Source organism: Salvelinus fontinalis, unplaced genomic scaffold, assembly GCF_029448725.1.
Source record: "Salvelinus fontinalis isolate EN_2023a unplaced genomic scaffold, ASM2944872v1 scaffold_0332, whole genome shotgun sequence".
Taxonomy (NCBI): domain Eukaryota; kingdom Metazoa; phylum Chordata; class Actinopteri; order Salmoniformes; family Salmonidae; genus Salvelinus; species Salvelinus fontinalis.
The window spans coordinates 134,857-150,261 of record NW_026600541.1 but is presented as its reverse complement, the minus strand read 5'-3'; the positions used below and the strand labels follow the sequence as shown (position 1 = coordinate 150,261).

The following is a 15,405-nucleotide window of genomic DNA, read 5'->3' as shown; positions in this document are numbered from 1 at the left end:
ACAGTAAATAACTCACGGACACTAGAGAAGCTTTAACCAAGTTTAATTATTCCCAAAGGTTCTGTACATCTGTAATTCAGACAACCCAACATTTGTTCCATCCAGATAAATATCCCACTTAAGACACTCCTCCTTCTCTCCAATCCTTACATCTTATGGTTCCACAGGAAGAGAGTAAAGAGGGTAACAGGATACCAAACCTTCGTCTCCCTGATGAGAATCTGTCCTGACCTCAACCCCTCCTTCATCTAATCCACAGATGTCCATCTGTCTCCCCTGTTTCACACTTTGCTCTCATTTACATTTACATTTAAGTCATTTAGCAGACGCTCTTATCCAGAGCGACTTACAAATTGGTGCATTCACCTTATGATATCCAGTGGAACAACCACTTTACAATAGTGCATCTAACTCTTTTAAGGGGGGGGGGGGGGGTTAGAAGGATTACTTTATCCTATCCTAGGTATTCCTTAAAGAGGTGGGGTTTCAGGTGTCTCCGGAAGGTGGTGATTGACTCCGCTGACCTGGCGTCGTGAGGGAGTTTGTTCCACCATTGGGGTGCCAGAGCAGCGAACAGTTTTGACTGGGCTGAGCGGGAACTGTACTTCCTCAGAGGTAGGGAGGCGAGCAGGCCAGAGGTGGATGAACGCAGTGCCCTTGTTTGGGTGTAGGGCCTGATCAGAGCCTGAAGTTACGGAGGTGCCGTTCCCCTCACAGCTCCGTAGGCAAGCACCATGGTCTTGTAGCGGATGCGAGCTTCAACTGGAAGCCAGTGGAGAGAGCGGAGGAGCGCGGTGACGTGAGAGAACTTGGGAAGGTTGAACACCAGACGGGCTGCGGCGTTCTGGATGAGTTGTAGGGGTTTAATGGCACAGGCAGGGAGCCCAGCCAACAGCGAGTTGCAGTAATCCAGACGGGAGATGACAAGTGCCTGGATTAGGACCTGCGCCGCTTCCTGTGTGAGGCAGGGTCGTACTCTGCGAATGTTGTAGAGCATGAACCTACAGGAACGGGTCACCGCCTTGATGTTAGTTGAGAACGACAGGGTGTTGTCCAGGATCACGCCAAGGTTCTTAGCACTCTGGGAGGAGGACACAATGGAGTTGTCAACCGTGATGGCGAGATCATGGAACGGGCAGTCCTTCCCCGGGAGGAAGAGCAGCTCCGTCTTGCCGAGGTTCAGCTTGAGGTGGTGATCCGTCATCCACACTGATATGTCTGCCAGACATGCAGAGATGCGATTCGCCACCTGGTTATCAGAAGGGGGAAAGGAGAAGATTAATTGTGTGTCGTCTGCATAGCAATGATAGGAGAGACCATGTGAGGATATGACAGAGCCAAGTGACTTGGTGTATAGCGAGAATAGGAGAGGGCCTAGAACAGAGCCCTGGGGGACACCAGTGGTGAGAGCACGTGGTGCGGAGACAGATTCTCGCCACGCCACCTGGTAGGAGCGACCTGTCAGGTAGGACGCAATCCAAGCGTGGGCCGCGCCGGAGATGCCCAGCTCGGAGAGGGTGGAGAGGAGGATCTGATGGTTCACAGTATCAAAGGCAGCCGATAGGTCTAGAAGGATGAGAGCAGAGGAGAGAGAGTTAGCTTTAGCAGTGCGGAGCGCCTCCGTGACACAGAGAAGAGCAGTCTCAGTTGAATGACTAGTCTTGAAACCTGACTGATTTGGATCAAGAAGGTCATTCTGAGAGAGATAGCAGGAGAGCTGGCCAAGGACGGCACGTTCAAAAGTTTTGGAGAGAAAAGAAAGAAGGGATACTGGTCTGTAGTTGTTGACATCGGAGGGATCGAGTGTAGGTTTTTTCAGAAGGGGTGCAACTCTCGCTCTCTTTAAGACGGAAGGGACGTAGCCAGCGGTCAAGGATGAGTTGATGAGCGAGGTGAGGTAAGGGAGAAGGTCTCCGGAAATGGTCTGGAGAAGAGAGGAGGGGATAGGGTCAAGCGGGCAGGTTGTTGGGCGGCCGGCCGTCACAAGACGCGAGATTTCATCTGGAGAGAGAGGGGAGAAAGAGGTCAAAGCACAGGGTAGGGCAGTGTGAGCAGAACCAGCGGTGTCGTTTGACTTAGCAAACGAGGATCGGATGTCGTCGACCTTCTTTTCAAAATGGTTGACGAAGTCATCCGCAGAGAGGGAGGAGGGGGGGGAGGAGGATTCAGGAGGGAGGAGAAGGTGGCAAAGAGCTTCCACTATGAAACAAAGATAAATGACATGAAGAATGATTGTAAAATGCTTTGGAGCACCTTAAATGACATTTTGGGCAAAAAAATCAACAATGACATGTCACTGGTGTCTGACAACGTGGATGGAAAATGATTGAGGATAATAGCGGCCGATATTTCCACTTCTATTCGCATTATCTTCAATTTAAGCCTACTAGAAAGTGTGTTCCCTCATGCTTGGAGGGAAGCTAAAGTCATTCCACTACCCAAGAATAGTAAAGCTCCCTTTACTGGCTTAAATAGCCGACCAATCAACCTGTTACCAACCCTTACATAAAAAATAAAAAAATGGTGTTTGGCCAGATACAATGCTATTTTACAGTAAACAAATTGAGACTTTCAGCTTATAGGGAAGTTCGTTCAACAAGCACAGCACTTACAAATGACTGATTGGCTGAGAGAAATTGATGATAAAAATATTGTTGGGGATGTTTTGTTAGACTTCAGTGCGGCTTTTGACAGTATCGATCATAGTCTGCTGCTGAAAAAAACGTATGGCTTTACACCCCCTGCTATATTGTGGATAAAGAGTTTTTTTTTTAAATGTAAACTTTATTTAACTAGGCAAGTCAGTTAAGAACGAAGTCTTTTTTTCAATGACGGCCTAGGACTGCCTTGTTCAGGGGCAGAACGACAGAGTTTTACCTTGTCAGCTCGGGGATTCGATCCAGCAATGTTTCGGTTACTGGCCTACCGCTCTAACCACTAGGCTACCTGCCGCCCCAGAGCTACCTGTCTACCAGAACACAGTGTTCTTTAATGGAAGCCTGTACAACAAAATCAAGGTAGAATCAGGAATTCCCCAGGGCAGCTGTTTGGCACCTTTTTTCAATCTTTACCAACAACATGCCAATGACATTTGAGTTAAGCCAGTGTGTCTATGTATGCGGATGACTCAACACTGTACACGTCAGCTACCACAGCAACTGAAATGACTGCAACACTTAACATAGAGCTGCAGTTAGTTTCAGAATGGGTGGCAAGGAATAAGTTAGTCCTAAATATTTCAGATGACCTTAAGTTACATGGCCTACTATGCTAATTCTGTAGCGGTATTGTTAGAGGGGGGTAAAGATAAAGGTTTTGTCTGGGCGCCAGGCAGGTATTAACTCTAGTTATTAAAGTTAGTTATTACCTATTATAACATTATTATTATTATAAATATGATTAAAACTGAAAGGATAAGAGTAGAATAGATAGAGTAGCGCTTCCAGACACATTCTAAACATGATGGAGTCTTAAAGGAGGACTGTAGCATCTAATGATGAAACATTATGGAGTCTTAAAGGAGGACTGTAGCATGGAGTCTTAAAGGAGGACTGTAGCATCATGAGGTAGTCACCTGAAATGCATTTCAATTAACATGTGTGCCTTTTTAGAAGTTAAGTTGTGGAATTTCTTTCCTTAAGCTTTAATTTGGTGTATTGCACTTGTGAATGCATGGAAGTTAATTATTTTAATAAATAAAAAAATATTTTGCGCTCTGCAATTTCACCGGATGTTGTCGAAACGTTCCGCTAGCGGAACCCCTAGCCATAACAGGTTTTAATGTGTTTGAGCCAATCAGTTGTGTTGTGACAAGGTAGGGGTGGTATACAGAAGATAGCCCTATTGGGTAAAAGACGAAGTTCATATTATGTCAAGAACAGCTCAAATAAGCAAAGAGAAACAACAGTCCATCATTACTTTAAGGACCATCACAGGAATGGGAGACCCAGAGTTACTTCTGATGCATAAGTTCATTAGAGTTACCAGCCTTAGAAATTGCAGCCCAAATAAATGCTTCACAAAGTTCAAGTTCTTTGTATCTTGTGCTTTGTATTTTCGACGTAAAAACAAGTTTTGGACATCCACACAAAATTACTTCTTTAGTTATTTTATGTTCAAGGAAGTGTGTAGGTCACATTCTGTATCATACAGCTATGAAGTTATATATTTAGAACCACCTGCTCGATTGGAATCTAGAGACGTCTGTGTCTTCAGTGTCCTAGAACTGTCTAGTTTGTGTTCTGACTTGTAAAACAAGATGAATAAATAAGTAATGTAAACATAGCAGTAATTGCCAGGAAGCTCTACATTTGTTTTAAAATCACACTATAATTGTTAAAACTGGCCTCAGGTTATTGAGAGATCTAATTTAGGATTTACCCTCGTAGCAAGGTTGTTTTATCATGTGGAGGTTTCATTCGGGTCTCTATTTAAAGATAACACAGTGTCTTTGGCAGGAGAAAGACCAGACTCAGAGGAACCAGAGCCAGGGACGTCCAAACCAGCAAGACGATACCAGTGCTCCCACTGTAGAAAGGGTTGTAACCGTTTATGGGACCTGAAACAACATGAGAAAATACACACAAGGGATAAGCCTTACCACTGCTCCCAGTGTGGAAAGAGTTTTAAGCTTTTAGGAACCCTTAAAGCTCATGAGAGAATACACACAGGGGATAAAATACACACAAGGGAGAAGCCTTACCACTGCTCCCAGAGTGGAAAGAGTTTTAACCAGAAAGCACACCTGAAAGCCCATGAGAGAATACACACAGGGGAGAAGCCTTACCACTGCTCCCAGTGTGGAAAGTGTTTCAAACAGCCAGGGCATCTGAAACGGCATGAGAGAATACACACAGGGGAGAAGCCTTACCACTGCTCCCAGTGTGGAAAGTGTTTCAACCAGTCAGGGGAGCTGAAACAACATGAGAGAATACACACAGGGGAGAAGCCTTACCACTGCTCCCAGTGTGGAAAGTGTTTCAAACAGCCAGGGCATCTGAAACGGCATGAGATAATACACACAGGGGAGAAGCCTTACCACTGCTCCCAGTGTGGAAAGTGTTTTAGCCAGTCAGGGGAGCTGAAACGGCACGAGAGAATACACACAGGGGAGAAGCCTTACCACTGCTCCCAGTGTGGAAAGTGTTTTAGCCAGTCAGGGGAACTGAAACAACATGAGAGAATACACACAGGGGAGAAGCCTTACCACTGCTCCCAGTGTGGAAAGTGGTTCAGCCAGTCATGGGAGCTGAAACGGCACGAGAGAATACACACAGGGGAGAAGCCTTACCACTGCTCCCAGTGTGGACAGTGTTTCAAACAGTCAAGGGAGCTGAAACAACATGAGAGAATACACACAGGGGATAAGCCTTACCACTCCTCCCAGGGTTCAAAGCTTTTGCCCATTTAGGAAGCCTGAAAGAACACATTAGACTGCACACAGAGCGGAGAATGCTTACAGAAGCCCAGACTGTGGGAAAACATATTACTCATAACAGTCACCTAAACGTCATTAGATAATCCACACAGAAGAGAAGAATTACTTGTATATTGATATTTCACATCACATTGACTTAAAATTCCTCAGAGAACATACACAGCTCCTGTTGTCTTATTGTTGACTGATAATGTGTTTACCTGTTTTCACCATATGAAATTGTTTCTTCCAATTATTGATAATACCTGTTAAGAAACTGATTGTTAGAACTGTTAAGGAATTAAAAAACTGTATGGTCATTGGCAAAAATAGAAAAGAGTAGAGGGCCTGGAAAGAGTTTTAACCAGAAAGGACACCCAATCCAATACACACAGGGGTGAAGCCGTACCACTGCTCCCAGTGTGGAAAGGGTTGTAACCAGTTAAGGGACCTGAAAACACATGAGAGAATACACATAGGGGAGATGTCCTACCATTGCTCCCAGTTTGGAAAGCGGTTTACAATATTAGGGACTCTGAGAATACATGAGAGAATACATACAGGAGAAAAGCTGTACCACTGTTACCAGTGTGGAAAGAGTTTTTCCAACTTATGTCAACTGAAAACACATAAGCGAATACACACAGTCGAGAAGCCTTACCACTGCTCCCAGTGTTCAATGCATTTTAACAAATTAGGAAGCCTTAAATAACACACAAGACTGCACACAGAGGAGAAGGCTTACAAAATGCTCCGAATGGGAAAACATATTACTCATCACAGTCACTTAAACATCATGAGAGAATCCACACAGAAGAGAAGAATTACTTGTATATTGATATTTCACATCACATTGACTTAAAATTCATCAGAGAACATACACAGTGCTCCCATTGTCTTATATTGTTGACTGATAATGTGTTTACTTGTTTTTACCATATGAAATTAAATGGTACAAGGTATACTCAAACATATATTTGTTTGTTTTTATTAGAAAACATGAATTTAATATGGAGTATGTCAGTTTGAATATAAAGAAGATCAGGTTCCTTGTTTTAAATGGTCCTTTTTTAAAACTCTTTTTATGTGTTTATCTGGGTGTGTCATTCCTCCAGCACTACAGATAATCAATTTATATTTGGATGTGATGCATTTGCTCCATTGTTGACATTTGCATTTTTGGCCCACTGATGATTTAATGACATGAAAATGTTCAGACTCTGTAATGGAAAACGTTAATTGTATGTGTCCACATAACTGAGTATGTGACTAACCTTGTGAAACTGTCCTATTATAATCTCCTGTTCCTGGGAGTATCATTCTGTGTTGCAAACCAGCTGCACCTGTGTCCTTGTATGAATAAAGTCCCTCCCAGGAACAGGAAACTATAAAGATATGTGCTCATCACCCAATGCTTCAGAATTCAGACTGTCTACACTGCGCTGTGTAACTCTGTTATTCTCTCTGAGCTCAGAAATAAAGAATCTTGGTTTGACTTGGACTCCAGCAGATCCTTATTTTATAATATCCACCACAATTCTCCCACGGATTGCTGTTTATCATTGTCTCAATGAAGAGTTCTTTGTTTTACTTTCCTGGAGGCATTTACAAGCCTCCCACTGGTTGAATAAACGCTGTTACCCGAATGATGAGATTATTATTTTATTTGTCAAATGGCAACCAACCATCAATCATCATGTCACCAATATAAGACCATCAACATGTATTGGAATGGAGCATCAAGCTCATCACATGCTCTTTCACCACCCTGTGAAGTTCATAACTTATTTCATCTGTAGCCTAATAAACTACATGGGTTCCCAAGTCGTAGTGGGAGGACCACACAACATATCATCATGTGACTCCAGGTTAACTAAGATGTGATTGTTATTATATAAATATTTGAGCATTAAGGAGTTTCCACAGCCATTTCTCGCTTAGACATTTTTACTGACACAAATATACAAACAAATTGTCAAACGAAGTAACAAATCGTCTGTCGGCATTTATAAAAGTGTAAAGGCATATCCTGTTTCCATCAGCCCAGTCATTACTTTTGAAATGGTTGGATCAATATCCACCTTCATGATATGGATGAAGCCTGATTTGGAATATCTGAGTAGTTCTATCTGATGTCATAATACACCCCTCTGATAATCAAGTGATATTTGGAATGTCTGAGTAGTTCTATATGATGTCATAATACACCCCTCTGATAATCAAGTGATATTTGGAATGTCTGAGTAGTTCTATCTGATGTCATAATACACCCCTCTGATAATCATATGATATTTGGAATGTCTGAGTAGTTCTATCTGATGTCATAATACACCCCTCTGATAATCAAGTGATATTTGGAATGTCTGAGTAGTTCTGTATGACGTCATAATACACCCCTCTGATAATCAAGTGATATTTGGAATGTCTGAGTAGTTCTGTATGATGTCATAATACACCCCTCTGATAGTGATACATTTGCTCCATTGTTTCCATGTCAGTTGGTTTCCCACTCTGATGATTTATATCTGACAGAGGGGCTTTAAAGGAATATTATGGTGACATCTTAGTGGGGCTTGAAATAAATAGGATTATTAATCATGAACTCCTACAGATACAATACACTGGAGCTTTGAAGTCAAGAAGAGAATGGGCTGATGGGTGGTGGTGCTACTCTATAGGTAAGGCTGTTCAATATGAATGTTCAATACACACAATAGGTTGACTGGGGAGGTGATGTACCACACTCAAAGTCCTGCAATAAGAGCTAAGAGACTAATATTTGTGTAAACTATATAAACTGTTTACAATTTGGCTCATGCATCCTCCCTTCTCTCCCCTGTAATGATTCCCCAGGTTGTTGCTGTAAATGACAATGTGTTCTCAGTTGACTTACCTTGTTAAATAAATAATAACCATGTTTCCAGCCAAAGTTTATTCATTAGGATATATACAAATATGATGATGTCATAGTGATTTCATGAAATGTGAATGAACAAGCCTTTTCATACTTTATAACATGGCTATATACAATACCTTCAGAAAGTATTCAGACCCCTTGACTTTTTCCAACATTTTCCTACGTTACAGCCTTATTCTAAAATGTATTAAATCATTTTTCCCCCTCATCAATCTACACACAATATCCCATAATGACATCACAATATCCCATAATGACATCACAATATCCCATAATGACATCACAATATCCCATAATGACATCACAAAAACAGGTCTTTAGAAATTGTTGCTCTTTTCTTTTTTTCTTTTTACAACTGAAAAATAACATTTTCATAAGTATTACGTATGACGCTACAAGCTTGGCACACCTGTATTTGGGGAGTTTCTCCCATTCTTCTCTGCAGACTCTCTCAAGCTCTGTCAGGTTGGATGGGGAGCGTCGCTGCACAGCTATTTTCAGGTCTCTCCAGAGATGTTAGACCAGGTTCAAGTCCGGGCTCTGGCTCGGCCACTCAAGGACATTCAGAGACCAGAGACTTGACCCGAAGCCACTACTGCATTGTCTTGGCTGTGTGCTTTGGGTTGTTGTCCTGTTGGAAGGTGAACCTTCGCCCCCAGTCTGAGGTCCTGAGTGCTCTGGAGCAGGTTTTCATCAAGGATCTCTCTGTACTTTGCTCGGTTCATCTTTCCCTTGATCCTGACTAATCTCCTAGTCCCTGCTGCTGAAAAACATCCCCACAGCATGATGCTGCCACCACCATGCTTCCCCCCAGGGATGGTGCCAGGTTTCCTCCAGACGTGACGCTTGGCATTCAGGCCAAAGAGTTCAATCTTGGTTTCATCAGACGAGAGAATCTGGTTTCTCATGGTCTGAAAGTCCTTTTGGTGCCTTTTGGCAAACTCCAAGTGGGCTGTCATGTGCATTTTACTGAGGGGGGGCTTCCGTCAGGCCACTCTACCATAAAGGCTTGATTGGTGGAGAGGTGGAGAGATGGTTGTCCTTCTGGAAGGTTCTCCCATCTCCACAGAAGAACTCTAGAGCTCTGTCAGAGTGACCATCGGGTTCTTGGTCACCTCCCTGACCAAGGCCCTTCTCCCCCTATTGCTCAGTTTGGCTGTGCCGCCAGCTCAAGGAAGGGTCTTGGTGGTTCCAAACTTCTTCCATTTAAGAATGATGGAGGCCACTGTGTTCTTGGGGACCTTCAATGCTGCAGAAATGTGTTGGGACCCTTCCCAAGATCTGTGCCTCGACCCAATTCTGTCTCGGAGCTCTACAGACAATTCCTTCTACCTCATGGCTTGGTTTTTACTCTGACAGTCTCATAATAAAGGGTCTGAATACTTACTGTTATGTAAAGATGGTATATTTTTTATCTTTAATAAATGTTTCTAAAAACCTGTTTTTGCTTTGTCATTTAAATGTTTTATATTTAACTAGGCAAGTCAGTTAAGAACAATTTCTTATTTACAATGACGGCCTACCGCTGAACACTGCCTTGTTCAGGGTCAGAACAACAGAGTTTTACCTTGTCAGCTCAGGGATTCGATCCATCAACCTTATGGTTACTAGCCCAATGCTCTAACCAATAGGCTACCTGCCACCCCAAATGATGGGCTACTGTGTGTAGATTGCTGAATATATATATATATTTTTAAAATCCATTTTCAAATAAGGCTGTAACGTAACAAAATGTGGAAAAAGTAAAGGGGTCTGAATACTTTCCGAATGCGCTGAACAAACATCACATTGAATATTCACCTCACTTTTGAAAAGCTCCATGAGGAAGAAAGAATTCCCAGATGATCTTTTAGATGTTCTGTCTTCAGGATGTTCTGGGTTGATGGCTGCTGGAGAGGGGAGGGGCAGTTGAGTGAGCTGGGGCCTTTTATGGCCCTGCCTCTGGGAGCCTCTCAGCTTGTGACATGTTGAGAGAGAGTGAGAGAGGGCCTACCTGTAAGATATTTTGTGCTATAAACGTACTTCTATTTGAAGAGCTTTTTGACCATTCAGGGACCTAATCTCAAGCAGTCATGAAAACATGAAAAAAATATTGTCCACACGAAAGACTGAATTTGGTAATAAAAATGATTTTTGACAAGTTATATGCATGAAAATAAAGATGTTAAAAAAAGTGAAAATTTTGAGAGTTTTTTGCAGACTATATGAGAGGCCTAAGCCTTGTTGTGGATACATGTCTATAAAGATAGACTGGTATTAGATATCTGATCCATTTTTATTGAACATGTTGACAAGATGTTGGGGAATCACTGGAGGGGAATATTGACCAACTGAGCATCTCAGTGTACAGCTCAATAAACACAATAGGCATTTTGTTACATTTCAGTCTTCTGTGATGAAGTGTCATATTGGGATGTAAACTCAAATATGTGTACATTTAAAATGTATCTGACATGGTACTGGTGACTTCTTTTTTAAGCCCATAACCATGTGTGTGATGTGTAAACAACAAAGGGCACCCCCCCCCATAAAAAGATCCTGCAACAGAAAGCTGCACAATAGGTTGAGTAAAGTATTTTGTTAACCAAGACTATATCAAACCCTACTCCATGTGTTGCCACTATCATGTATCCTACCATGACTAAATCAAACCCTACTCCATGTGTTGCCACTATCATGTATCCTACCATGACTATATCCAACCCAACTCCATGTAATGCCACTATCATGTATCCTACCATGACTATATCAAACCCTACTCCATGTGTTGCCGCTATCATGTATCCTACCAATGACTATATCCAACCCTACTCCATGTGTTGCCACTATCATGTATCCTACCATGACTATATCAAACCCAACTCCATGTGTTACCACTATCATGTATCCTACCATGACTATATCCAACCCAACTCCATGTGTTGCCACTATCATGTATCCTACCATGACTATATCAAACCCAACTCCATGTGTTGCCACTATCATGTATCCTACCATGACTATATCCAACCCTACTCCATGTGTTGCCACTATCATGTATCCTACCATGACTAAATCCAACCCAACTACATGTGTTGCCACTATCATGTATCCTACTTGGCTGAAGCTTTGATCCAATGGAAGAAGTATTGAGGAGCAGGGAGGTTAAAGGTCACTTCAGGATACAGCTGTTACTCTACAACAGTAAAAATGTGTACTGTTGGGGGTACTGGAGGACCAGCATTGGGAAACACTGCTTTACACTCTCCTAGATAATGTGTTACTGTTGGGGGTAGTGGAGGACCAGGATTGGTTAACACTGCTCTACACTATCCTAGATAATGTGTTACTGGTGTAGAGAGGAGTAGGATTGGTTAACATTGCTTTACACTCTCCTAGATAATGTTTTACTGTTGGGGGTACTGGAGGACCAGGATTGGTTAACACTGCTCTACACTCTCCTAGATAATGTGTTACTGTTGGTGGTAATTGAGGACCAGGATTGGTTAACACTGCTCTACACTCTCCTAGATAATGTGTTACTGGTGTAGAGAGGAGTAGGATTGTTTAACACTGCTCTACACTCTCCTAGATAATGTGTTACTGGTGTAGAGAGGAGTAGGATTGGTTAACACTGCTCTACACTCTCCTAGATAATGTGTTACTGGTGTATAGAGGAGTAGGATTGGTTAACACTGCTCTACACTCTCCTAGATAATGTGTTACTGGTGTAGAGAGGAGTAGGATTGGTTAACACTGCTCTACACTATCCTAGATAATGTGTTACTGGTGTAGAGAGGAGTAGGAAGGATGCAGTCTCAGGTTTGGAAAGACTGAATTTATTTCAGCACCAACAGATCAAAGCGGAACAAAACCCAAACGTTGTTGTGCTCAAATTATATCTTCATTAACAAAAAGGCACAGGGTGAACTATATAAAGTACTCAGGAAATATTAGGAGAGATTCCTCTCAGGAAAACCAGTAACATTTACAAATGACCCACAAAAAGACAAAATGGCAGAGGGAGTGTATATATACAGTGATAGAGGGGCGATTGGAACCAGGTGTGTGTAATGATGACGAGACAAGTCCGGGGGTTGATGAGTGAAGGGCGTTGGACAGCAGTAGGTTCGGCAGCAGCTAGAAGGCCGGGGGTTGATGAGTGAAGGGCGTTTTACAGCAGTAGGTTCGGCAGCAGCTAGAAGGCCGGGGGTTGATGAGTGAAGGGCGTTTGACAGCAGTAGGTTCGGCAGCAGCTAGAAGGCCGGGGGTTGATGAGTGAAGGGCGTTTGACAGCAGTAGGTTCGGCAGCAGCTAGAAGGCCGGGGGTTGATGAGTGAAGGGCGTTTGACAGCAGTAGGTTCGGCAGCAGCTAGAAGGCCGGGGGTTGATGAGTGAAGGGCGTTTGACAGCAGTAGGTTCGGCAGCAGCTAGAAGGCCGGGGGTTGATGAGTGAAGGGCGTTTGACAGCAGTAGGTTCGGCAGCAGCTAGAAGGCCGGGGGTTGATGAGTGAAGGGCGTTTGACAGCAGTAGGTTCGGCAGCAGCTAGAAGGCCGGCAACGCTGAACGCCTAGACTGGACAGGAGGGGGAGCCAAAGCGAAGTCTGGTGTGACATAATGAGGGAAAATCAATAGAATATTTAATATATTTTCTCAAATTCCGTTTTCTCCGTTTAGTAATTTTCCAGGTTTCTGATATTGTCTCTGTTTTTCAGTTTTTCGCTCTCAAAATCACATTGTTAATAAAAAAACAACAAAAGGAGACCACTTTTGTCGTCTGAGAAAAATCTAAGACATTTTCATTTTTGTGTGTAGATACCCTTTAATTCAAGTGGCACCAGCAAGAGACTTGCTTGGTTAGTGGTGTCTCTGTAGCACACATGTGATTGCAGAGTCTGCTGAACAAATCACAACTGGATTGATGCAAATAATCATGATATCATTCTGCCAGGTAAACATAGACTACTTTGTAGTTAACATTTAATTGACAAGGTTTGTGGGAAAACTTTTCCATCAACCAGAAGATGGTTGTCATTAGCATCATCACTAACAGCTACACATAGTGGTAGACAAATGCACTCAGACAGGGGCATTTCCTGGCTGTTTCCTCTTCAGAAAGTTGAAGGAAAATACAAATCACTTAGGTGAATTTAAAAACGACTTGCAGGCAGTGGGTTAAAAATAACTATGACAAAAAATGAATACAAATTATACCACCACCCAAAAGGGCACTTTAGAGACAGGCAGGGTAAAGGGGCATGTGCTCTACACAGGTAGAGTCCTATCTGTCCATGTTTCCTTTTGCAAAGTGGGCACTGCTTTATGTGGCAACACCAACACTCACCTAAATATCCCATATGCCACTGGGTGAGAAGTTTTCATTGTTTTTGGGCAGAATTATGTGAGGTGTTGTTAGCGATGAGCCTTGGTCAATTTGACGAGGATGGCATATTCCAAGCTAATGTCGCCCTCTTCAATCTGTCACCTAATCCGCTTCAATCTGTCACCTAATGGGCAGGTCAGCCCTGGAGGAAGGTTTTGGCTCTAAGAAGTAAGATAACATAACATCTGGTTTTTAAATTACTTTTTTGACATTGCTTTATTTTTGTTCCAATCTGTGTTACCCACTCCAGTCAGCAGATGGCAATGTGAGTTTTTCAGGTAATGCTTCTTGCGTGACGTATAATTTAATGGACGGGGCGGGAGGCTTCTTCAACAGCGACAAAAGGCCTCTGATTCAACCAACGCGGTGGTTTGCTAGCGAACATAAAACCGGAGCATTTAAGCTCTTTAGACTAATCTTGTGTAAATTAATCTTGGTGTTTAGAACACAATTCTGTTTACGTATCTACTAGTTCATTTTAACGTAATTTGCTTCTTAAATTAGCGAATGTGTTAACTTCATACTGCACTAGGCTAATCGCCCAGAGCATAAACTCACTAAACTAGACGGAGAAAATAAGTTCTGGTGAAAGGAGAGGAAGAAGCTTTCAGAATGAAAAAGGAGGAAGATCCCGTAACATTTTTTATTTTTTATTTTTTTTATTTCACCTTTATTTAACCAGGTAGGCTAGTTGAGAACAAGTTCTCATTTGCAACTGCGACCTGGCCAAGATAAAGCATAGCAGTGTGAACAGACAACACAGAGTTACACATGGAGTAAACAATAAACAAGTCAATAACATGGTAGAAAAAAAGAGAATCTATATACAATGTGTGCAAAAGGCATGAGGTAGGCAATAAATCGAATAATTACAATTTAGCAGATTAACACTGGAGTGATAAATCATCAGATGATCATGTGCAAGAAGAGATACTGGTGTGCAAAAGAGCAGAAAAGTAAATAAATAAAAGCAGTATGGGGGGTGAGGTAGGTAAATTGGGTGGGTAGTTTACAGATGGACTATGTACAGCTGCAGCGATCGGTTAGCTGCTCGGATAGCAGATTTTTAAAGTTGTTGAGGGAGATAAAAGTCTCCAACTTCAGAGATTTTTGCAATTCGTTCCAGTCGCAGGCAGCAGAGAACTGGAAGGAAAGGCGTCCAAATGAGGTTTTAGCTGTAGTGATGATCAGTGAGATACACCTGCTGGAGCGCGTGCTGCGGGTGGGTGTAGCCATCGTGACCAGTGAACTGAGATAAGGCGGCACTTTACCTAGCATAGCCTTGTAGATGACCTGGAGCCAGTGGGTCTGACGACGAACATGTAGCGAGGGCCAGCCGACTAGGGCATACAGGTCGCAGTGGTGGGTCGTATAAGGTGCTTTAGTAACAAAACGAATGGCACTGTGATAAACTGCATCCAGTTTGCTGAGTAGAGTGTTGGAAGCTATTTTGTAGATGACATCGCCGAAGTCGAGGATCGGTAGGATAGTCAGTTTTACTAGGGTAAGTTTGGCGGCGTGAGTGAAGGAGGCTTTGTTGCGGAATAGAAAGCCGATTCTTGATTTGATTTTGGATTGGAGATGTTTGATATGAGTCTGGAAGGAGAGTTTGCAGTCTAGCCAGACACCTAGGTACTTATAGATGTCCACATATTCTAGGTCGGAACCGTCCAGGGTGGTGATGCTAGTCGGGCGTGCGGGTGCAGGCA

General features: G+C 42.8%; 1 protein-coding gene across 1 annotated transcript in view; it reads left to right on the top strand.

Annotated features, from left to right (window-relative positions):
* The window catches only part of LOC129845656 (zinc finger protein 184-like), a 32,785-nt gene extending 25,874 nt beyond the window's left edge, over positions 1–6,911 (top strand). Inside the window, exon 8 of the mRNA XM_055913524.1 lies at positions 4,458–6,911. Coding sequence (XP_055769499.1) covers positions 4,458–5,410 — 953 coding nt within the window. The 3' untranslated portion in view covers positions 5,411–6,911. The remainder of the gene's footprint in view (positions 1–4,457) is intronic.
* Positions 6,912–15,405: the final 8,494 nt, after the last annotated feature.